The sequence below is a fragment of the Sturnira hondurensis genome, unplaced genomic scaffold (genome assembly GCF_014824575.4).
Source record: "Sturnira hondurensis isolate 20B ecotype Veracruz unplaced genomic scaffold, ASM1482457v3 Scaffold0017394, whole genome shotgun sequence".
Classification (NCBI taxonomy): domain Eukaryota; kingdom Metazoa; phylum Chordata; class Mammalia; order Chiroptera; family Phyllostomidae; genus Sturnira; species Sturnira hondurensis.
Window position 1 is genome coordinate 6,560,483 of NW_028090025.1, and position 23,951 is coordinate 6,584,433.

At 47.5% G+C, this 23,951-nt stretch overlaps 1 protein-coding gene across 5 annotated transcripts in view; it reads left to right on the forward strand.

The window, feature by feature from the left end:
- SYT17 (synaptotagmin 17) overlaps positions 1 to 23,951 on the forward strand; it is a 73,563-nt gene that overhangs the window by 19,576 nt on the left and 30,036 nt on the right. For all 5 annotated transcript variants that reach the window (XM_037067719.1, XM_037067714.1, XM_037067718.1 and 2 more), the window contains 2 exons: positions 20,551 to 20,671; positions 23,415 to 23,570. In XM_037067719.1, coding sequence (XP_036923614.1) covers positions 20,551 to 20,671; positions 23,415 to 23,570 — 277 coding nt within the window. The remainder of the gene's footprint in view (positions 1 to 20,550; positions 20,672 to 23,414; positions 23,571 to 23,951) is intronic.

Sequence of the window (23,951 nt, forward strand, 5' to 3'; positions counted from 1 at the left end):
CCCCTTCTGGTACCCCTATAATTCGGATGTTGGAACGTTTAAAGATGTCCTGGAGGTTCCTAAGCCTCTCCTCATTTTTTTGAATTCTCATTTCTTCATTCCTTTCTGGTGGGATGTTTTGTTCTTCCTTCTGGTCCATTCCATTGATTTGAGTCCCAGTTTCCTTTCCATCACTATTGGTTTCCTGTGCATCTCCCTTCATTTCAATTAGTTTAGCCTTCATATGTTCCTCTAATTTGTGACTTTGTTCCTCTAATTTATGACTATAATCTACCAGTTCTGTGAGCATCCTGATAAATAGTGTCTTGAATTGTGCTTCTGAGAGGCTGGCAGTTTCTCGGTCGCTTAGAGTTATTGGCTCTGGGACTTTGAGTTCTTCTTGCACCATCTTTTGGGCTGTTTGTGCCTGTTCCGTAGCAGGATCAGAGCCCTAAAGTGTTCACTAGAACAGGGCAACTAAGTCTCTGGGTTGTGACGTTGTATGTGGGGGCGGGGTCAAAGAGGGACAATGGCTTCCTGTCTGCCGCCTGCTGCGCCCCGGCGCCGCAGCCACCACCGTCACCAGGCTCACGCGTCTCGTCCCACTGCACGCGAGTGTGCCACCGCCGTCAGCCCTCCACCACTGGGTTCGCCCCCTGGGGCCTGCATGGTCCGTCTCACCGTGCGCGAATGTGTGACCGCAGTCAGTCTGCCCCGCACCCCGACTGGTTCCGGGCTGCCTGCTCGCCTAGGTCGGGGGATCTGTCCTGCCCGACCCAGCTCCGCTGCTGGCTCCGCCTCTCTTACCGTCCCCGTTGAATGGTTCGTAGTTGTCGGACTTCCGTATAATTCCGTTTTCTGGTCTTTGGGTGTGTCCTAGTTCTCCAAACCTTTGTTGTGTTCAAACTTGGTTGTGGGAGAAGGCACAGTGTTTCCACCTATGCCTCCATCTTGGCAGAAGTCTATACATATGTATTTTTATATGTATAAAATTTATGTAGTCAATAAATATTTGTTAGGTGCTTGTCCTTAGTGGTCCAAAGGCTGGGGCTACCGACATAGCTGTATGTTAGTGTCTTCTGTGAGCCATGTGGTGTTCTAAATGACATGCACATGCTAACTCATTCATCCTCTCTGGGACCCTTTACAAAGGGGGCAACTGGACAGAGAGAAGTTAAGTAAGTAACTCGTTCACACTACTAAGAGGTAGCACTGAGGGTCTTTGCCTTAAAAAATGATGTTGCATAATTAAGACATTATACTGGTTCTCTACGGCAAGCAGACAGAGCCCCCTGCCCTCATGGAGCTTACACTCTAGTACAGTGCAACACGTGTTATTAATAATGCCGTCTTGGCATTGTCTATGTCAAGAAGAGACATAAAGCAGGATAAGGGGCTAGAGAGGGATGGTGGGGTGGTGAGAACGGGGGGAAGCTCTTTAGATGGGTGAGTAGGTGATGTTTAAATAGAGAGCTGGATGGAATGAGGGATAAACCTGGGGCATGTCTAGGAGAAGAGCTTTCCACACAGTGAGTATAGGAGGTGCAAAGGCCCTGAGGCAGGAGCTGGTGTGGCATGTTGACTGTTGAGTAGAGTGAGTGAGGGGGAAAGCAGTAGGAGATGAGGTTGAATTAGTGTAAAAGGTTGCTTCCCATATCTTGTTGGCTGAGGTAAAGACTTGGATTTTATTCCTAAATTCCTTATTCCTTAGAAAGTTTCGAGGAGGGGTGCCTGGAGAGAAATCACTGAGGACACACTCAGAGACAAGGCACGTATGTCTAAAATAGAGAAAGAACTCCAACAACTCAAAAATAAAAGACACCCAGTTTAAAAAGGGGCAATAATTATGAACTAATGCTTCACAAATGAAGACACATACAGATTGTCTATAAACACATGGAGAGGTATTCGGCATCATTAGCCATTAGGGAAATGCAGATTAAAACCAGAGTGAGATACCGCTACACACCCAATATCCAGAATGTCTAAAATTACAAAGACTGACAACACCAAACATTGGTGAGGATGTGGAGCAACTGGAACTCCCAGTGCTGTGAGGGTACAATGTATGACCGCTTAAGAAGAAGTTCTGGTTGTTTCTTGTAAAACCAGACAACATCTACCCCATGATCTAACAGTGCCAACCCTAGGTGTTAATCTAAGAGAAATGAAAATGTTACGTCTTCACAAAAACTTGTACATGAATATTCACAGCAACTTTACACGTAATAGCCCCAAGCTAGAAACTGTTGGGTGCCCATCGACAGGATAAAGGGCAACAAATCATGGTTTATTCATGTAATGAAACATCTGTCAGCAGTGGGAAGGACCAAAGTGCTGACGCAGACAACAGCGTGGATGAATGTCACCGTCATTATGCCAAGTAGAAGCCGGGCCCAAGAGAGCACATATATATGATTGCATTTACATGAGTTTGAGAATTGACCAAACTAACCTACGGTGAAAAAGATCTTAGCAGCGGTTGTGACAGGGGTGGGGGAGTGGGGCAGGGGACTGGCTGGAAAGGGCAAGGGGGCGTTTCTGGACTGACAGGGCCGTTCCACATCCTGGTAGGGCTTTGGGATGCACAGGTGTTCGCCCTTGTCACACTCATCTACTTCACTTCAGGTCCATGCATTTCACTGTATGAAAATTTTACCCGAAAAAGAGCCATAAACAAATATTAATCTCTGGTTAATGATGTGCCTGCTGAAGTGTTTAGGGGGAAGTGTACCATGTTTGCAAGTTTCTTTAAAATGCATTCAAAATTCAAAAAAGATCATTAGATAGGCGATAAAGCAAATACAGCATATTTTGAAAATATTTTAGGATTATTAATATTAATTGTCCTTGTAGAATGTTGGCAATATATGTAAAGGGGGTCCCTGTGCAGTTCTTCAGTTGTCCTGTATTTGACAATGTTCAAAATAAAAACGTTGAGAGCAAAAGAAAAGCAGAAGCATCAGTTAGGAGCCATTTGCTTCCATATTCTAGGGGGAGGTGGTGATGGCCTGGACCTGGTGTCAGGGACAGGACAGGTGACTGTCTTAGGACACAGAGTGAAGGCAGAGCCTCTGATGCCCAGGACCAACTGTAAGACATTGAACTCAAACTTCAGGGGCATTGTAACACAGGCGGTCCCACAGACTGGGGACACCTGTCATTCTGTCATTCTCTTTCCCAAGCATCAGGGTCGCCCAGGAGCTGTGACCACGGGGCGTCCCAGGCCCCAGCCTCGCACATTCCAATTTCCTACATCTTGGGCGAACCTGCACTTTAGTGAATGTGCCAGGAGGTTCGAATGCAGGTGAACTGTGGACCTCATTCGGAGAAGCACCAGGGGGCTGGTGGAGGGCAGAAAGGATTTGGCCTTTTGCAGTGGGACAGGTGGGCGTGAAACGCGACTCTTCCTTTCACTGTGGGCTGTTGTGGTGGTTGAGCCAGCCGCCGTGGCTGCCTGAGTGCCCGGTGCAGGCTGCGTTAGGGTTGTGTTTGATGGAGTCATTTGGGGAAGCAGCAGACTCGGGTTAAGGGCTCTGAGAAGTAAGTCCTTTGGGGATAGTTTTGAGTCATGTGGGGTGTAATATCTTTTATTACCAAGCCAGATTTTTCACAGAGGAGGAATGTTTGGTTTGAGCCCAGAAGAAGAAAATGTGTTTGATCAAAAGTGATATTTGCACATTGGAATGCTGGATATTTATGTTTTGAAAAACTGCTTTAACCTGAGATTTCTTCAGTCCAAAGGAACACCTTTTAGACCTTGGATGCTTAGAATTCAGGGCCTTCTCGCTTAGGAATTGGAGCCTGTGCACACTGCCTTTTCCAGGATTCAGAGATGGTAGCAATAAATGTGTTCTGGTACTTACCACATTCCAGAACACATTACCTGGGTGCAATACTCACATTACCCTACCAGATGGATAGTTATGGCACCTGCATTCTATATCTTGGGACCCCAAGGCTCAGAGAGGGTAAAGAATTTATGCAGGGCTGCACAGCTGGAATGGGGACTTGAACCTGAGACTGACTCCAAGTCCATACTTATAACTCCTATGAAATAATCTATTTAGGCCCTGTTCAGTTGGTTGGAGCGGCATCCCGTAGAGTGAAGGGTCATGGGTTCAATTCCCAGTCAGGGAATATACCCAGGTTGCAGGTTCGATTCCCAGTCTGGTGCATACAAGAAGGCAACCACTTTGTGTTTCTTTTTCACGTAAATGTTTATTTCTCTGTTTTTCTCTCTCTCTGCCTTCTTCTCTCTAAAAGCAATGAAAAAAATGGCCTGAGGTGAGGATAAAAATCATCATCATCATCATCATCTGCTTAGGGCCCTGGCAGCTGTGTCTCTGTTGGAGCATCGACCTGTAACTGAAAGGTTGCAGGTTTCTCGAGTTGTGGGTTCAATCCCCCGTCCAGGTGTCTGTATGGGAGGCAACCAATCAATATTTCTTTCTCACCTGGATGTTCCTCTCCATTCTCTCTCCTTTCCTCTCTCCTTTCCCCTTTCTCTCCCTTCCTCTCTCTCTCTCTCTGTCTCTCTCTAAAAGTAATGAAAAATGTCCTTGGGTGAGGGTTTTTAAAAAGGGAGAAAGGAAGGAAAGGGAGGGGATGGGAGGGAATTGGAGGAAAGGAAAGGAAAGGAAAGAGAAGAAATAAAATAACCTGTTTAAGGAAGGTTCTGCCCGAGGACTTTGTAAATTGATCTGCCCCATACAACTTGAGTGTGATAAGGCTGTATTGTTCATCACTATATTCACATTTTTGTTTTTATTTTTATTTTTTTAAGGATTTTATTTATTTTTAGACAGGGAAAGGAAGGGAGAGAGTTAGAGAAACATCAGTGTATGGTTGCCTCCCATATGGCACCCACTGGGGACCTGGCCTGCAACCTAGGCATGTGCCCTGACTGGGAATTGAACTGGCGACCCTTTGGTTCGCAGCCCATGCTCAATCCACTGAGCTACACTAGCCAGGGCACTATATTCACATTTTTATATTAACATGCATATTTTCCCCTTCCACTGGTTTTGGTGTTGTCCCCTTAGGGAGAATTCTACCTTTGCTTGAAGCCTGTCTTTTAGGAAAGAAAGCCTTCAGAGTCTGAGGGGTGTTCTTGTGGCTTCTCTCAGAAACACCACATTGATTTGGTTTTCGGAAATGGCCAAAGGACAGACTGATTTGGTAATTAAGACAGTTGTCAGGGTGGAAACAGCTGTTTTCACTGAGGAATGGAAAAATGAATTGTATGATTCTGCCCTGATGGGTGTGGCTCAGTGGGTTGGGCATGTCTCGAAAAGCAAAAGGTCGCTGGTCCCATTCCTGGTCAGGGCAAATGGCTGGGTTACAGGCAGGGTCCCTGGCTGGGGCACATGCAAGAGGCAGCCAATAGATGCTTCTCTTGCACATGGATGTTTTTCTCCCTCTCTTTCTCCCTCTGTTCCCCCTCTCTAAAAATAAAAATTAAAAACACCTTTTAAAAAAAGCTTCAACTATCAAAGGGTAGTGATGCCTTAAAAGAATTGTATGCTTCTGAAGTGAAGAGATTTACTTTCTTGGGTGGCTGCCAAAATATCTATATTTTAATTTAAATTTTAATTTTTTAATTCCAGTTTACATTCGGTATTGTCTATATTAATTTCTGGTGGACAGCTTAATGGTTAGACAATCATATACACTTTACAGTGTTCCCCCCCATATTTCCAGTAACCAAATGGAACCATACACAGTAATTGCAGTATTATTGACTGTATTCCCTGTGCTGTAGTTTACATCCCCTACGGAATGTCTGTTTTTATGAGCAGTCTTGGTTAAAACTGGCAGAACCCCTCTCCAACTCGCTTTGACCAACGAGGAAGAAGGTGTGTGCCGGTGTGGGCTCCAGTGACCGCTGGGTCCGGGTCCTGGTTGTGTCCGAGGCGTCCTCAGCGGCAATGTTTCTCAGCTCCGCCTTCCTCCATTCCTGTCTTCTCAGGAAGGCACTTCTCAAGGGGAAGCAAAAGTGGCCTGAGCTGTCCCAGGCTTCCTTCCTGCTCCCCGGCCACACAGTAGGAAAGAGACCCTCTCTCCGAAAGTCCCAGAGTCCAGGGAGGATTCTCATGGACCTGCTCTCCTTCCAGTCCCGCCCACGTCCGCATGGTGGAAGGTGGCCCTGCACTACATCCATGGTCCAGCTGGCCGTCAGCAGTGGGGGCCTTGAAGTTGGAGGGAGTGTGGTTTAAGGGGAAAAGGGCCAACACCTCCTAATGTAGCAGCCCCGCTGCAGTTCTCTTTGTTGTTGCTGCTGCTTCTCTGGCAACCGTGGCAGACGGGTTCACAAGCTGGCAAATGTCCACTATTTGGAAGGTCCTGGAAGTGTGTGGGGTTTTCCCTGCTGCTGGGATTGGGTCCCATGGCCTCTTACTGTGGTGGTCCCATCCCCAGGGGAGCTGCTGTCGAGGACGGGCCCTGGTCAGATGGCCCACACCCAGCTACCTTCTCTGGGACTCACTGACCCATGGGGAAGTCATCGATTGTCCTAGGTTGGGCTCCCCTGGAAACGGACCCTGAGGCCAAAACTTGAGTGTGAGTTTTTTATTTGGGAGTAGGGGGTGGTGCCAGAAAAAAAACCAGAAGGGAAGGGGTAGGGAATGAGACCTATAATAAAAGCCACATTAGCAGGCAAGTTACCACTGTGAGCAGCGGGATGATACTGCTGGGTACTCCATGTAGCCTGCCTGAGGGGTGAGCACACTGGGGTGTTCATCCACCAGCTCTCAGCAGGCACATGAGCCTTAATTCCACAGGCTCCCCCAGCCTGCCTCATGGACACCAGATGAAAGGACTCTGGTGGCTGGAGAGACTCCTCAGGGCCAGAGATGCAGGGCTGGCAGTAGGGAGCTCGGCAGTCTCTGCAGTGATGCGGTCAGGGCTGGGGCTCAGGTGGCACCTTCAGCATTGCCACACTTACTCTCGCCACCTCCAGGGCTTCGAGTGCAGGGGCTTCCGTGCTCCCTCTTCTCTCTGCTGGCCACCTCTCCCTGTTCCTTTCCTCAGGTTGGGAAGGTGCTGAGCAATGAGCAAGGCCCCTGGCTGAGCAGATGCCCATAGAGAAAAGCGCCAGTCTCCCCTCCCTGTAGAAGCACCTGCTCTTTGTGAGTGACCCTGCAGCTGCTGTCAGCCTTTGCTGGGTGGGCCAGGACAATCCCCAGTTCTCCCCACTCGGCCAGTGCCTCTCCCTCTGCGTATAGAGGCAGGGAGCAAGGATGGTGTGAATACCGCAGGACCCGGTCTCTGCCCCTTAGAGAATTCCAGGGGGCCACCTTAGTTGTTGCTTGTTCCTTGGTACCTCTCCCTCATCCCCGGCTTTGGGCCCAGGCAACCAGTTTTGGGGTCAGCTGGAAAACCCCCCTCCACATCCTGTCAGCACACAGCTGAAGGCTTGGCCAGAGCATCCATAACATCAGCCTTTTTGTTGTTTATTCTCAGTATCTTTGGCAAAGAAGTTGGTAGATGGCTTTTGAGTTGAATAAATATCATTATGTAAAACATGCTAGCTTTTGAGTGACACTGACCTGTTTAAGGTCCCACTTCACCATTTACCAGCTGTGTGAACTCAGGTCCAGCCCCTCACCTGTAAATTAGGGACAGTAATGCACACGGCATGGGGGGGTGGGGAGCGTGCGAGGATAACAATGCCGATAGCTGAGTCTCTTCCACAGCACTCACTGTGTGCCAGGCACGACGGTTGGGATGACGATGTTCTATTAGCTCTCATTGTCCCGTTTTACAGATTTTTAGAAAAATCCTTACCCAAGGATATGTTTATTGATTTTTAGAGAAAGAGGGAGGGAGGGATGGAAGGGAGGGAAGGAAAGGGAGACATGAGGGAGGGCGGGAGAGAGAAACATTGATTGGTTTCCTTCCAGAAGCACCCTGACCAGGATTGAACCTTCAGCCCTTTGGTGAATGGAATGACACTCCAACCTGCTGAGCCACCTGGCCAAGGGCATCATCATCTCAATTAAATCATCCAATTTTAATCAGCATCCAATTTTAATCAGCATCCAGTTTTAATCAGCATCCCATATTATACATGGGGAAACTGAGGCACGCATTAAGCAACATGTGCAAGGCTGCAGCNGAAGGGAGACATGAGGGAGGGCGGGAGAGAGAAACATTGATTGGTTTCCTTCCAGAAGCACCCTGACCAGGATTGAACCTTCAGCCCTTTGGCGAATGGAATGACACTCCAACCTGCTGAGCCACCTTGCCAAGGGCATCATCATCTCAATTAAATCATCCAATTTTAATCAGCATCCAATTTTAATCAGCATCCAGTTTTAATCAGCATCCCATATTATACATGGGGAAACTGAGGCACGCATTAAGCAACATGTGCAAGGCTGCAGCTGGGATTTGAATCCAGACTGTCCAGCTCCAGAGTGGCCCTTGCCCACTCTGCACCACTGCATCACCTCCCGATAAACCAAGAGCGGGCAGGCAGAGCCCCAGGTGTGTACGGATGCAGAGTGGTGACTGGGAGCTGAGGCTACTGGAGGTTGGGGGAGGGTTCTGAGGAGGGAGGACATCAGAAAGCGGAAGGCGAGGTTGGGAGCAATTGAGATTGAGGAATTGACCCTAGAATCCTACTTGCCTTTCAATATAGGCTACTTTTGTCTTAACCATGCCCCAGACAGATGAAGATAGAAGGAATTTAGGACATTTTTCTAAAAGGAAAAATTATAGATGATTCCAAGCGCCCAGAGTTATGTGCTGATTGGACCCAGTACCTGGAAACTGCCTGGAGTGACTCATGCCTGTGGCCTTGCCTGGCTGCATTTGGCATTTTGAGATCGTTCACCACCTGACACCATAACAGGCAAGGCCCTTGACAAGGCAGACATCAGTTTTTGTAAATGAGAATCTCTCTTTCACTTGCCCTGAGCTGCTGTCAGCCCCGACCCTCTTGGCAGAGTCCTGACCTCCGTGTGTGTGTGCTGAAAGGCTTGCTGCCCAGGTTTTGGTGAAGAGTGGAGTCTGGGCCAGCCCTGTGCAGTCAGGGCTGGGCTCGAGCCAGGACCTTAAAAGGCAGCGTGAGCTAGAAGGTATTTTTTTTTTTTAATGTGGTCCTTCTTGTTTTCCTTCTCCTGAAATAGAAACAGAGTTTACATTTCAGTCCTCAACATGAGCTTTGGATGTCTAGTTATAATGTGAACTAGAAGGAGAGCCAGAGGTGATTTGGACCAGCCCTGTTTTATAGAGGAGAAACTGGTAGCACAGAGTTCAATGTCTTATGCAAGGTCACACAGCTTTCAGACACAGAAGTGAGACTAGAGTTAATTTGCCCAACTTCCAAGCCAGAGGTCTTGCCACTGTGCCACACAGCTGTACCCATCGAGGGAAGGGATCTCTTACGCTAAGGGCACAGGCCCTGGAGTCATACAGACCTAGTTCAAATCCCAGCTTTGCCACCCGCTACAGGTGTGCGCCCAGGAGAGTTGCCTTACCATCCCTAAAGCTGTTTCTTCCTCTGTAAAATGAGGATTGTGTGTTAAAGCCAGCTTATACTGGCTCATAAGCCCATTGTTAAATTTTCTGGTATTTTTCATGCTGCTGAGTTCATGTTGCTAGCTTGAAATCAGCCACTGTGTATGAAATTGGCAAATGCTACAAACAGCGCTTTTCCCCCTGGAGAGTTAAACACTTACCAGCACACCACTGATCATGGTAGTACTTAACTGCAGAGGGTTTGCCTGGGCCGTCAGAAGGCTAGTTCACGGGAGCCTCAAAGCACAGAACCTGTGTATACGGTGGTGCCTATGGAGGTCAAGAGCATGGCCCTGCAGTCCCGTAATCCTCAAGCCACAGTCAGCCCAATCACTTCCAGGGGTGTGACCTTGGGCAGTTATTCAATGTGAGAACCAGAGGGCTCCAGTCTTGGGGGTCATATTAGAATTTGGCCTCCCACACCCATCATGGGTGAGGACTCTAATTGGCTGGTTTGATCACATGGCCATTTGTGAGCCAGTCACCTGGCCAGGGAGAGGAGGGGGTACTCCTGGAGGGGTGGGGGGTCAAATGCCCAGGGTTAGCCCCACCCAAACCATCCTAAAAAGGTTCTAGAAGAAAAGGGCAGGGATTCTGACTAGATGGAAAGTGCAGTTTTTCATGAACAGAGAGGGCTTCTAAGGGCAATAGATATAAGAAAGGTATGTAACTACAAGGGATGGCTTGTGTTTTTCTTCCTCTCCCTTTAAATCAGTCAGGTGTTATATTAGACTCTTACCTCATGCCAACCCCTGGACTAGGTGAGAGGGTGGGCTCTGAACTCTGATCTACCAGTTCGAATCTCGACCACTCACACTTTCATCCATTCAATAAATATTTACTGAGCACCTAGACAGGGCAGTGGAATTACCACTGGGGACACCCACTGTATGACCTGTGGTAAGTTAGCTGACTTCTCCAAGTCTCAGTTTTCACTGGGGGAAAGTGAGGGTAAAAGCCAAATAGCATAGTTGTCAAGAGCACACAGACTGGAGTCAGCTTCCTTGGGCTCACACCCCGCAGACTGCTTTTACCCGTAACACTTCTGACGCCGAATGTGTGGGGTTTTTTCTCCACACCTACGAATTCTCCATTTCTCAGACACTCCTGGGTGTCCTCCAATTCATTTCAACTCTGACACTAACTGCCCGGAGTTATCTCAGAACAATAGGGAAAGGACCTGGGCCCAGAAGACTGCCCCCAGTTCAGATGCCAATCACAAGTCCGACGTTGTCACCCGAATTGGGTTCTCGTGACCTCTTCCTCGGGTTCTGCAACTTGCTAGAATGACTCACAGAACTCAGCAAGGCACTTTACTTACTACTAGCAGTTTGTTATAAGGCACACAGCTCAGGAACAGCCAAATGGGAGAGATGCATAGGGTGAGGTATTAGGGGAGGTGGGTACAGAGCTCCCCTTCTCTCTCTGAGCACATTCCAGCCCCAGCACCTTTGTGTTCATCAACTCAGAAGCTCTCTAAACTCTGTCATTTAGGAGTTGTGATGGAAGTTTCATTATGTAGGCACGATTAATTAACGATTAATTCATGTCCATTGATGATTGAACTCAGCCTCTAGCTCCTCTCTCCTCCCTGGAAGATTGGGGTTGGGGCTGAGAGTTCTAACCCTCTAATCATGCCTTAGTCTTTCTGGTAACCAGTCACCATCCTGAAGCTACCTAGAAACCTCCAGCCATCAGTAATCTGATCAGCACACAGAAGACACTCTTATCACTCCAGAGACTCCAAGGATTGTAGGAGGTGTGCCAGGAACTGAAGGCAAAAAGCAAATATCTGAGGTCTGCCTGGGAAAATGTCCAGCCATTGTTAATATAACGAGAATGGTTTGTGCAACATCGATGTAACCTGGCAGCTAAGGAGAGTGAACTGGAATGTGTGTGTGTGAACAATGATGACTTCACTGTTCTGGTCAGTGGGGGTGGTAGACGCTGTTGAGTGAGCATGTGTGCTGTGTGGCCGTCACATTGAAAATGACTGAGCAAGTAGAGCAATGAATCTTCTTGCATTTTGCTTTGAGCTTGAACATTCCTCTGTGGGAACTGCAGATGATTCGGAAGGCTTCAGCTACAGGGAACTGGTGATTGGCAGCTTCATCACGACGATGCACCCACTCATGCGTCACGTCTTTGCAGAGTTTTTTGGCAAAACATCAAATCACCCAGGTGATACAGCCCCGCTGCACCCCAGATTTGGTGCCCTGTTACTTCCAGCTTTTCCCAAAACTAAAATGACCTTTGAAAGGGCAGAGATTTCAGACTGTGGATGAGATTCAGGAAAATATGACGGGGCAGCTGATGACTGTTGGGAGAACCGTGTGAGGCTCCAAGGTGCCTACTTTGAAGGGGTCTGAGGCATATTGTCCTATGTACAGTGTTTCTTGTATCTTCTTCAGTGAATGTCTTTTTTTTTTTTCCATAGCCATGGCTGGATACTTTCCGGACACACCTTATTTCTTTTAAAAAATTTTTTTCTTTCAGAATTTTACTAATTTTTATTGTTGTTCTATTATTATTGTACAATCTCCTGACTTTGCTACCTGCTCGTTGTGTGGTGTCAGGCATGAACCTGATATGTACAATGAGGATAGTAGTAGTAGTCCCTCTCCTAGAGGGCTGTAGTGAAGACTAAATGGAAAAATGAAGGAAAGCACTCAAAACTCTGTGTTAAGCAGGTAGTGTGCTCTCAGTAATGTTGGTTATCATCAATAGTATCATCATCACCATCGTCATCATCAGCATCAGAATCATTACTGTTATCGGTGACATCAACACCACCATCGTCATCAACACCATCATCATCAACATCATCATCATTGACACCATCATCATTATCAACACCATCTTCACCATAATCGTCATCTTGAACGCTGTCATCAACACCATCATCAAAATCATCACCATCATCATCAACACCATCAGCAGCAGCATCAACACCATCAGCAGCATCATCAACACCATCAGCAGCAGCATCAACACCATCAGCAGCATCATTAACATAATCATTAACACCATGATCAACATCATCGCTGATACCATGGTCAACATCATGATCACCAGCAGCAACAGCAGCACCATTGTAATCATTGTCATCAACATCATCGCAGTCGTTATCATCATTACCATCATAATCATTATCATCAGCATCAGCAGCAGCATCATCAACATTACCATCATCAACGCCATCACTGACACCAGCAATATCAAAGGATTCTTGAGAATGGAGTGGAGTGACACTTGCCGTATTATGCTCCTTGGGTGGTACAGAAGTACTAAGGCAATATTTATTGCCTTATTTAACCACTGCTGTGGTTATTTATTTATTTAGTGAACATGTTAGGAGGGTTCTCATGCGTCAGCTCTAGCATGGGCTCACAGTTTAGAAAGAAAGTAACAGCTAGAACCCAAAGTCCTAAGTCATGCCCTGTGCTGACACCTCCCTGGAATGGGGTTCCTGGGGATCTCATTTAGGGCCATGCACCCAGTGCTGTGCAGTGTCTGGCTCAGAATAGAGCTTCTGTTTGTGGAATGAATGACCTGTTGGTAGCCTTTTCTCTAAGAGGTAAGTCTGGGGCCTGTGGGAGCACAGGGCAGGGGCACTCGGTCCCTACTTGTAGGTGTGGGACAGGAGATGGAGGGAAGTTGAGTAGTCTCATATATTCCATTTGCCAGGTACATAATTTGACCATACACAGAATGTCACAACATGAGAATGAGGGGAACTGAAGCTGGGGGATGAAGAACCTCATAGACAGTGTTTATTGGGGGGTGGGGCAGGAACCATTAAAAGATAAAAAGGGGGAAAACCTGGTCAGGTTTGCATTTCAGGTTGCTCCTTCTGGGGCAGTGTGTGAGTTGAATTTAGACAAGATGAGTTAGATCCACCCTCAGCACTGGTGACATCTTGGGCCAGATCACTCTCTTCAGGGAGGGGCTGTGCTGAGCATTGTAGGGTGTTCAACAGCACCTCTGGCCTCTACCCACGAGGTGCCAGTAGCACCCCCTCCCCCACTGGGGACACCAAAAATGTCTGCAGACATTGCCGTGGGGGAATGTCTGCAGGTATCCCCTGGGGGTAAAATCACCTGTTTGAGAACCACTGGTTTAGAGGTATGTGAGGACAGGTGACCCTTGACTGTCTACTAGGTCTCATGTCAGGGGGTGGGCTTGGATTTGAGGCTGTTTACAAGTTGGAAGTGACAGGAGGGAAGAGGGCAAAAGAGGCTTCCAGGATCTTGCTTAGTTTGCCACATTGATGGTTTTGCCGGTTGGGGGTGCTGGACAGTGAAGTGGGAGGAGCAGGTGAGATTGGGGTTGGGGTTGGGTCCGTAGCTTGAAGCACCTGTGTTATCAGTGTTTCTGGGGCACTTGTGGAAAATACTCTTTCCCAGGCCTTCCGCATGGTCTGTGATTCAGTCCTTTTGCCTAATCCCCACTGTAGTCCCCACTGGGGCTACCATAACAAATCACCATCAACTGGGTGGCTTAAAACAACAGGAATTCTCTCACAGTTCTGGAGGCAGGAAGTCCAGAATCCAGGTGTCAGTGAGGCTGGTTCCTCCTGGAGGCCCACAAGGAGATTCTGTTCTGTGCCTTTCTCCTAACCGCTGGTGGTATGGCCCTTCCTGGCGTTCCTTGACTTGTAGGTGTATCACCTTGACCTCTGCCTCTGCCAGCACATGGTGTCCCCACTCCCTCTCTGTCTCTCTCATTAGGACACCGGTCGTATTGGGTTTAGGGTCTGCCATACACCAGTATGATTTCGTCTTAACTTGATTATATCTGCAAAATTCTTGCTTCCCAATGTCACATCCATAGATACCAGGGGTTAGTGCTTCAACATGTCATTTTTGGAAGACAGAATTCCACCCGCACCGACCTCTCCACTTTCAGGTACCAGGGCACAAAGGAGAGATGGGTGGGCACATGGAAGATGCAGTCCGTCCCCGCAGAAATTGTAGTGCATGAAAAGTAAAGCAGCCTCCTGAAAGAGTTTGCTGTTAGAGCTGCAGCGAAGTGAATAATTACAACGTCAGTGAAAGGCAGCTGGAACCATCAGGACAGGAAAGAGGTGCAGCCAGAGGGATCACTTGAAAATGCACATCTAATTGTATGACTCTGCCTGAAGCCTGCAGAAGCTCCCTATTCCCCAGGATAAGTCCACGCTCCTTACCTGGCACAAAGGCATGAACAGACCTGTCTTTTCCTCAGCCTCAGCGTTGCACCCCAGCCCGCCTGCCCTTGCACCTTCTTCACTTGTCCACGTCGGCCTTTCCAGGTGTTCAGGGTGTGTGCCGCACCCCCGGGCCCTCTGATTCCTGCTCCTGCTTCTACAGGGGCGTCTTAGGAAGGTCATTTCCCACAGCACCCACCACAGTGCTGATTAAATCACCCCATTCTTAGTTATGCGTAATAAATACTGTTTACTCTCAGGAGCTGCATTCCAAGGACCTTGCCTGTCCTGTCCTGTCCTCTGCTTTGCCGCTTGTGCCTGGTACAATTACCCAGTCAGTGGGTCATGAGTGCCCACCTGTTGTGTGGTAGCCCTGTGCCTGATGTGTGGGAGGTACTCTAGGAGTATCTTTTGACTGGGTAGTTGGGCTGCATCTGCGGTTGGGTGAGACATGGAGAAACGTAAGGGGCTCTCTAAGCAGAAATGGACTGAGCGGGTGAAAGAAGCGTTTGGGGGCTGGCCCCTGCTGGCTCTAAAGCCCTCCCTTAGCTGGCAGAGCTTCTTCCAGCTGCTACTTCATCAACACCCTGGTCCGTCCTGTCAGCCACTGCTACTGCTCACGGGGGACTCACCCTAACATAATCTGTCCACTGTTGGTCTTTCATGAGGAACACTGGGTAGCTGGAGGCAAGGCTTTGTGCCCATTGTTTTCGTTTGCAGTGAAACACTGCATGTTCTGGAGCAGTCTCTGATAAACAGCTCTCTCTGCCACACTGGGCGCCCACTTTAGGATGGAATCAATATCTCTTTTGAGCAGCTTGAGTGGGTCTGAAGTAGGTTGATCTAATTTGGATGGCCATCGAGTCCTAGACATAAACTCTCAGACGTCAAAAGATCAGGCTTCTCTCCCATCTTCCCTGGGAGGTATAGCTTCTTAGGAAGGATGTGGACAAATGTTTCTCTTGGCCAGCGTTTCCCAGGGATGTGTTCTGCACTGGGGGAGACAGACAGAATCCATGTAAGATCAGGGCCCTCGAGAAGCATACCGCCCGATGGGGCAGAAAGACAGGAGAAATGAAGATCACTACCTCGGAAATGGAAACAGAGACTTATCTCACACCACACACCAAAATCAAGTCCAGGCAATCCGAGGACTTACATTTACAAGGTCAAACTTTAAGTTTTAGAAGGATAAAAAGGAAGCTATCTTTATGACTTTAATGTAGCAAGGCACTTCTAGAAAGGCCATAAAGTGTGGACCATAGAGGGAGAGAATGAATGGATGCATTCTGCAGTAAAACTATGCAATCTGCACATCAGAGAATGCAGTTAAAAAAAAAGTTAAAAGGCAGCCCACAAACCAGGAGAATATGTTTGTACACATGTATTAGTTTGCTAGGGCTATTGTAACAAAGGGCCACAAACTGAGTGGCTTAAATAGAAATTTACTGTCCAGCAGTCCGAGATCCATGGGGACCAGGACCACACTCCCCATGAAGGTTCTTGGAAGGATCTGTTCCAGCTTCTCTCTTTGCTTCTGGTAGTTCTCTGGCTCACGGCTGCATCACTCCAGTCTTCACATGGCCTTTCTCCCTGTGCGCACAGTTCCAAGTTCCCCCCCTTTTATAAAGACCCTGCTCATCCTGGATTAGAGGCACACCCTCCTCCAGCGTGACCTCATCTTAACTACATCTGCAAGAACCTTATTTTCAAATAAGGTCCCATTCTGAGATATTAGGGGTTGGGACTTAAACACATGGATTTTGGTGAGACACAATTCAACCCATAACAATACATAACTGGTGAGTAATTTAGTAGTATTCATAATATTGACAAGCCTTTTTGTAAATTAATAAAAGGAAGACAAATATCCAATAGAAAAAATAGGCAATATGAACAAACAGGATTTTTAAAGTAGAGAATAGCTGATAAGCATGAAAAGATGCTCAACCTTTTAAGCAGTCAGGGAAATGCAAGCTAAGTCACAATAAAGTAGCCAGTGGACAGAGAGCATTAGACAGCCTGACAGCAGCAGACAGCGACAAGCCAGTGCCGGATGAGTCTGGTAGCCACAGCATGTGCATGTCGATTGATGAGGGGCGTTGACCTCACACCGGAAATCAGAAAGTCAACGTTTCCATGAGAAACAGGAAATGCGATTAAATTGACACATGACTAGATACTCAAAGAAATGTGAACAAAAAATATTTTAACAACCACACTGATCGAGGACATTTGTCGGGATGTTACTACCTGGTGCTGGCCCTGTCGTCTCCCTCCGTTAGTGGCCGTGAAGTTGGTCTGGCCCTTTGGTCAATGTTCTGTCAGTTCGTACTGAGTGGCAGAAAAAGACCTGGGTATTTTTATATATTTGATATATTCTTTGATCTGGTGATCACAGGGGTTTTATTAAAATGATATAATACTAAATATATGTACTTATGTGTGTATATATATATAGATTTATTTATTTATATATCAAAGCGCCCTATTTTAGGTCATTAGAAACAACTTAAGTACCTAACAATAGGAAAGGGTTAAAGTAAATTATAGTTTCAGCCTAATGGAAATCTTCTATGTAGATATTAAAATTATACTCCACATGTCTAGGCAATACCGTGGAAAGTGCATGTCTAAGTTGAGAGGGGGTGGGAGATGTCAGAATTCGCCTGTGTTGTCCGTGCGGCCGTGTTTGACGTGTGGACGAGGACTGGGAAGACCGTGAGAGGGCTGGGCTGGAGGCAAGGGAGCCTTGATGGAAGGTGTAAAGTGCTGGGATTGTGACTGGATCTTGTTTTTTAAAAATGCATTCCCGTTTTAATGTTGTTTGTGCAGTACCTGGAGACACACTGTTTCTCCCAACCCTGGGAACAAAGGCGGGAGCTCAGAGCAGCTGTGTTCCCATGTCGGTGAAAGGTGTGCACACACACCTGAAACCCTCTGCTCCGGAGAGCTCTTTAGAAGCACTTCAAAGGAAGTATGGCGGGAGGAGAGCCCGGCTGCTGTTTTCCCCAGAAAGTCCCTTTTGTCCCAAATGATTTTCTCCAATTTTTTTTTTTTTATTGATTAGAACTTAGCTGCGTTCAAAGGCTGCAGGGAGGGAACATTTTAGTCTGGGAAGAGAGCGGAGCGTTTGCACAAGCCGGCTGCTAGGAGCTTGCAGGGCGCCTTCTGGATTCATTTGAGTAATTTACAGTGTATTTCAGTTCTCCCAAGCTACGCCGCGTGGTTCAACCACACTGAGCTCATCAAGATCTTGAAAAAGGAAACGACGCCTGTTTATTTGTGACATTGCCTTGAGAAGGGAAAAAAGCAGACATGGCACCCAGTTCCTTCTCCCACCTCTCCCGCCGGGCTCTGGAGGTTGGATAGGGCCGGTGACAGCCATCATGCCCATGACTCCTCTGGGACCGTGATGTGGCAACGGAGCCACTACGTTGGGGCTGCACAGCTGGTTCTCACGGTCGTCTGCTGAAGTTGTCCAGGTGCTGTGAGTGTAGTGGTGGAGAATTCGACACTGTCTTTGCCTTTACAGAAAATGAAAAAATATTCGATAAGGGCACCGTGCCTCGAAAGAAATGAAACAAGGCGATATGATGGAAAGCGATGGAGGTGGGGAACTCTTTTTCCATTGCGTGCTGGTGGAAACCTTATACGAGGAGGTGACATTTCAGGTTCCCAAGCTGAGGGCACAGCACAGGTGCCAGCCCTGAGGCCAGAATGTCTTTCTTTGAAGAAGTAGAAAGAAGACTGATGTGGCTGCCCGTCAAGGTCTGAGATGTAGGCAGGGCCAAATTATTTCCATAGCGGTAGCCCCGTGGTTCTCAGTTGGGTGATTTCCCCCTCGGGACGTTTGGTGATGTCTAAAGACATTTTGGATTGTCACAGCTGGGGGGTAGTAGGCTTTTAGCATCTAGGGGGTAGAGACCAGGGCTGCTGTTGAACATCCTGCAATGCACAGATGATTCAGATACAGAATGATTCAGCCCAAAATGGCACTGTTGCAGACTAGGCTAGGGATTTTGGATATCATTCTAAGAGCAGTGGAGGTGTTAGCAGGGAAGTGAGAGAGTGGCCTGGTTCAGTTTTTTCCTCTTAAACCTAGAACTTTGGACCAAATTATTCAGGTCTGACAGGACAACCTTATCTGACTAAATCTGGATGGAAGGGAGAGTTCCAAGAGCTGGAGATCCTTTCAGAGTGAGCAGTCCGTTCTCCTTGGGGCAGCTGAGCCTACTTCCTGGGAGAAGTTCTGCCCGGTGCCTGGGTGTCTTTTCTCAGCAAAGGAAGCCCTGGGAGGAAGTGGAAGGATGGAAATTGAAACTTGATCTTTGGCTTGTAGCCGGTGCTCTGAGTTTGTCTGGTCTGGAGAAAAATACAGCCCTTGGTTGCTTTTAACACTTGTTCAAGCTAGAATCATGTGTAAGAGTCTGAACCAGCCCAAGATTCATAGGTTTAACTAAGATTTCTCAGCCTCAGTACTATTGAAGTTTGGGGCCAGACCGTTCTGTGTTGGGAGCCGGGGTGCCCTGTACTTTGCAAGATGCTTAGTAGCATTCCTGGCCTCCACCCACTAAGCATCAGAAGCAACTCTCTTTCCACTGGTGACAACCAAAAATGTCCCCTGACGTGGCCAAATGTCCCTGGAGGTGAGGAGTGGGAGTGGGGGAATAAAATTGCCCCAGGTTGATATAAATGTAATATGCCAAAGTTCGCCATGAATTCCATGGTCCTTCAGGGGAGGAGTCAGGTTGGGGAATGGCTGGTCCTGCTTTCCCCATAGCCTGAGTTTCTTACCGGTTGGCTTCTGGTCAGAGTTTAAATGTAGCATCTTTTAGGGGAGAGAGGCTAAGAAGACACTGGCTTCAGGAACCTTTCAGGAACAGTTTTGCCCCCCAGTTGTTGAGAGCTGCAGTTTTTGATGCCTTGTGGTTGCTGTTGTTCATATGTGTCGTACATTCTGGGGCAGAGAAAGTGAGGACCCTCCACTTTCTCCAGGGCTGGGTATAGGTGTGAGCTTGGCACCCTAAGCCCTGAAGATCATGGAGCTTCTTCTCATCATATGTTGATCAAGATAATAATTGTCCATGATAAATCATAGCAATGGCCTAACGTTCCCACAATGATTATGTCAGTATTATTTCTGAAATACCAAATATCCCATTCTTGCAAAAAAAATAATATTTCTCTTTTTTATTTGAAGTGGAGGGGTGTTCCCTGCGTCTAGGGGGCCAGAGCACATACCGGTTCTGCCTAAGGGGGAAGCCAGCATGGTCTTCCCGACTTAACAAACAAGCACAAAAAACCAAGAATGCAAATGAGTGAGGGTGATGTTGTTTGTAAAGAGAATCCCTGCTAATTTTAAAAATCCAAATTATTAACCACAGTGGTCAGAATATCTGGAATTAAGTCTCCCTGTGTCCAAATGCCGGTACTACTACCACTTCCCAGCTGTCTGCCCTGGGCAGGTACTTAATCCTTCTGAGCCTGTCTCCTCCTCTGTTAAGTAGGAATGACACTCATCTCTCACAGGCTCATTATAGAGATCGAACCAGTTATTTCCTGTAAAGTGTCTAGCACAGTACTTGATTGACCTGTGGCATTTATTTCTTATCATTATTGACGCCTTATCATCACTATGTTGTTGCTGCTGTTAAGTGTTCTAAGAGCAGAAAAACTTTCTGAGAGAAAAAAATATCTGGGTCAGAGGCTAAAAGAAGTCAAAGGAAGAGGTACCCTCTGTCCACTGCTTCATCCACAGAAGCCCAATGGTGAGCTTCTGGGATCAATGTCCTATATGTTAGGTGCAAAATGAAAGAAAAAAAAAGCAACTTCTCAACTATTTCCTTTCCCTGCAGAATGAAGTGGAGCTGGGGGAGCTGCTTCTGTCACTGAATTACCTCCCAAGTGCTGGGAGACTAAACGTTGACGTCATTCGAGCCAAGCAACTTCTTCAGACAGATGTGAGCCAAGGTTCAGGTGCGGTGTGACTCCCTCCCTCCTTCCCCGTTTCTTCGAGAGGCATGTATTTTTTCTTTTTTCACACGAAGGACCCAATTTTCCTTTTTTTTCTGCCTCCTGGACACTGTTAATAAGATAAGACCTGCGCTGGCCAGTTGCTCGGTGGGTTGGAGTGTTGTCCCCTGCTCTAAAAGGTTTCAGGTTCCCTGTCAGGGACATCCCAGGTTGTGGGTTCGATATCTGGTTGGGGTGTGCATGGGAAGCAACCAGGCAGTGTTTCTCACATGGATGTTTCTTTTTCTCACCCTTCCTCTCTCTCTAAAATCAATAAACGTATCCTCAGATAAGGATTAAGAAAAAAAGATAAGGCCCTATGAGGATAGATAGTATCCAGGACGGTAACCCAGCAGAGCTGGGCCCGTGCACGTGGCGCCTTGACGCATGGCCTCACAGTTCGTGTTGGAGGAGACAGGGCTTATTCACAGGAGTGAGACCTCGGGGGCTGGGAGCGCTCCTGCTCAGAGCCCTGTTCTCCCACAGGTGTTCTCCCAGCACTTCCCTTGCTCCCCACCAGGCTATAGGCCAAAACCAAGCCCAGAAGTTCCCTCTATCCATCTGTTCTTAAGCTGGCTGTGCAAACAGGTCTCCACCCCCTCTGGAATGTACTGGTGGGTTTCAAACTCTCCATCCTCTCGCAGCGGCTCTCCCCTTCAGGGTCTGGGGGACGTTGTCCTCAGCCTCCACGTAATAGTCCAGGAGAGCATGTGCTGTGTTGCACTGGGTCACGGTGAAGTCCAGAAAGTCCAGGTCTGTGAGGCAGCAGGTCCTTGGTGCCTTCGGCGTCAGCGAGAGCAGGCACAGTCAGTGGCAGCAGGCCGTGCTCTCCTTCTTGGCTGCTGCTCCCTCCCTCACTATAGGCAGCATGGCTGAATCTCTCTCGCAGGGCTGCCCTCTCCACTATAGACTGGCACAGCTGCTGCCTTCTCTCTCAGCTCTCCTGGTGGACCAGCCTTACTCTCTCTGCCCACCCTTAGTTTAAATCCTGACCAGGAGCTTCCTGCATGAGCTCCTGTCCAGCTTCTCCCACAGCGTGCCACATTTGCCAGTTTCCCTTCTGTCCTCTCTCAGCTGCCACCTTCAGTCAGGGCAGGAGCTCCTGTGACACAGGGGCTTCCGGGGAGGGCATTCAGCTCCCCGAGCTATGTCACAAGTCCCTGAGTGCCCTCAGAGTCATAGACCACTTTCACTGCGGGCCGTAGCACAGCTGTTAGCTTGCCGTTTTGTTATGAAAAGTATCTTAAATGCTGTATCATCTCTTCCCCCCATCCCCCAGCCATGGGCCGTGAGGACTTTGGGGACCCCTCGCTCTGTACCCTGTTACAGAACTAGATGTTCTTTCAAGAGGAACAATAAATAATCAGATCTCTTTTAAAAGGAGGCAGGTAAATGATGCCACCTCAGACATAACCCCATCTGAACTGGGGATTTGACTGAGACCAGGTGTGATAACTACGGAAATCTAGATCCTCTTTGTACACACGCAGCCCAGAGGAGGTGGCCTTGCCAGTTTCTATGCCTGCATTAGAGACACTGTCCTCCAGGAGGCATTAGTGTGCATGGTCCATGAATCCTAATCTGTGAGAGTGGTGTATGCACCCTAAGGTTTTCTCCCCCACTCGTTTCAAGTGTACCGTAAATCTTTATAAATCCCAGCTCTGAAAAGACTGTTATATTTAAAGTCTCTATTTTATAGCAAACCAAATTCAAACATGACTTTTAATGAACAGGAACAGATTACATTCCATCTGTAAGTAGCTTCTCTCAAGACTGCAAGGATGTTATCATGAAAGCAGCCGTGGTGGCTGGGATCTCTTCAGCTCAGTGATGGAAATACTGTCTTCTCTAAGAGCGGTGGCTAAAATAAACTACATTTGCTATAAGGTGACAGCTGAGTTTAGAAGACAGCTTGCATTCCCAAAAACCACTTTACAAAAAAACGGGTTTCGAAGGGACCAGTGGAAGGAATGGTGTGAAGGCCGGAGAGTTTCGGACGCATGCACCATGGCGGGAGAGTCAGTATGATACAATGATTTAAGGGTGTCAGACCAAGTCCCATTCTCTGCTGCTTGTGAATAGTGTGCCCTGGGGAAGTTACTTAACCTCTAAAAGCCTCGATGTCTCCATCTGAAAACCTGGCATAATGACAGTGTTCATCTCATTTGGCTGTTTAAACAACATTCAGTTGGGTAATGTACATGAATCTCTTTGTAAGCGATAAAGTGGAAAAAAAGGGTAGTTACAACTCTGCCACCTCTACTCTGTCTGTGGGCTCTGGAGCTTCATGACATGATGATGGGTTTCCAGGGAAAAAAGCCAGGCCCTAGATCAGGCTCTTCCTCCACTAGCCGGATCTCAAGCAAATCACTTCTCATCTTGAGTCTTCTGTTTCTTTACCTGTAAAATGCCTAACACATGAGAGGAGCTCAATAAACACAGGGTGGCTGGAGGAAGAGAGGAAGGGAAGAGGAGGAATGAAAAATAGATAGGTAGAGGGGAAAATGGCTGATGAAAGGAGGTGTGGATGGGAAAACGGGCAGATTGAAGGGAATATAGATGGAAGGATGGGTAGGTAGCGGGGCTGTCAGGTAGCTGGGAAGATGGATGGATGGAAGGAAGGAAGAATGAATGGATGAGAAGTGGATGGATGGATGGATGGGTTTCATGATCTGTAACATTCTGGGACATTGTATCCAATTCTCAGACCCCTTTGTGAAAATCCAGCTGGTACATGGACTCAAGCTTGTGAAAACAAAGAAGACATCCTTCTTAAGAGGCACAATCGATCCATTCTATAATGAATCCTTCAGCTTCAAAGTTCCCCAAGAAGAACTGGAAAATGCCAGCCTAGTGTTTACCGGTAGGTAGACCCTGCTGACCCCCCAGGTGAGGTGTGTTCAACTTATTATCCTGGGGGGAGAAGGTGCCGGAAAGGGTAATGTTTAAAACCTTCTAGTGTTCAGCTGCCTAGGTTTGAATCTACTTAATGTTTATGAACTTGAGCAAGACTCTTAGAGTCGCATAGCATAATTGTTACAAATGTAAACTTTGGAAGCACATTTCCTGGCATTTTTCTCATAATTACTGAAGCCTTGGGCAACCTAACCCCTCTGAGCATCACTTTTTTTCATCTGTAAGATGTGGGTAATAATGATATTTACTTCCTAGGTTTGTTGTAAAGATTAAGTGACTTATAACTTTGGCATAATAACAAGTACTCATGGTATAAACTTTCATGATA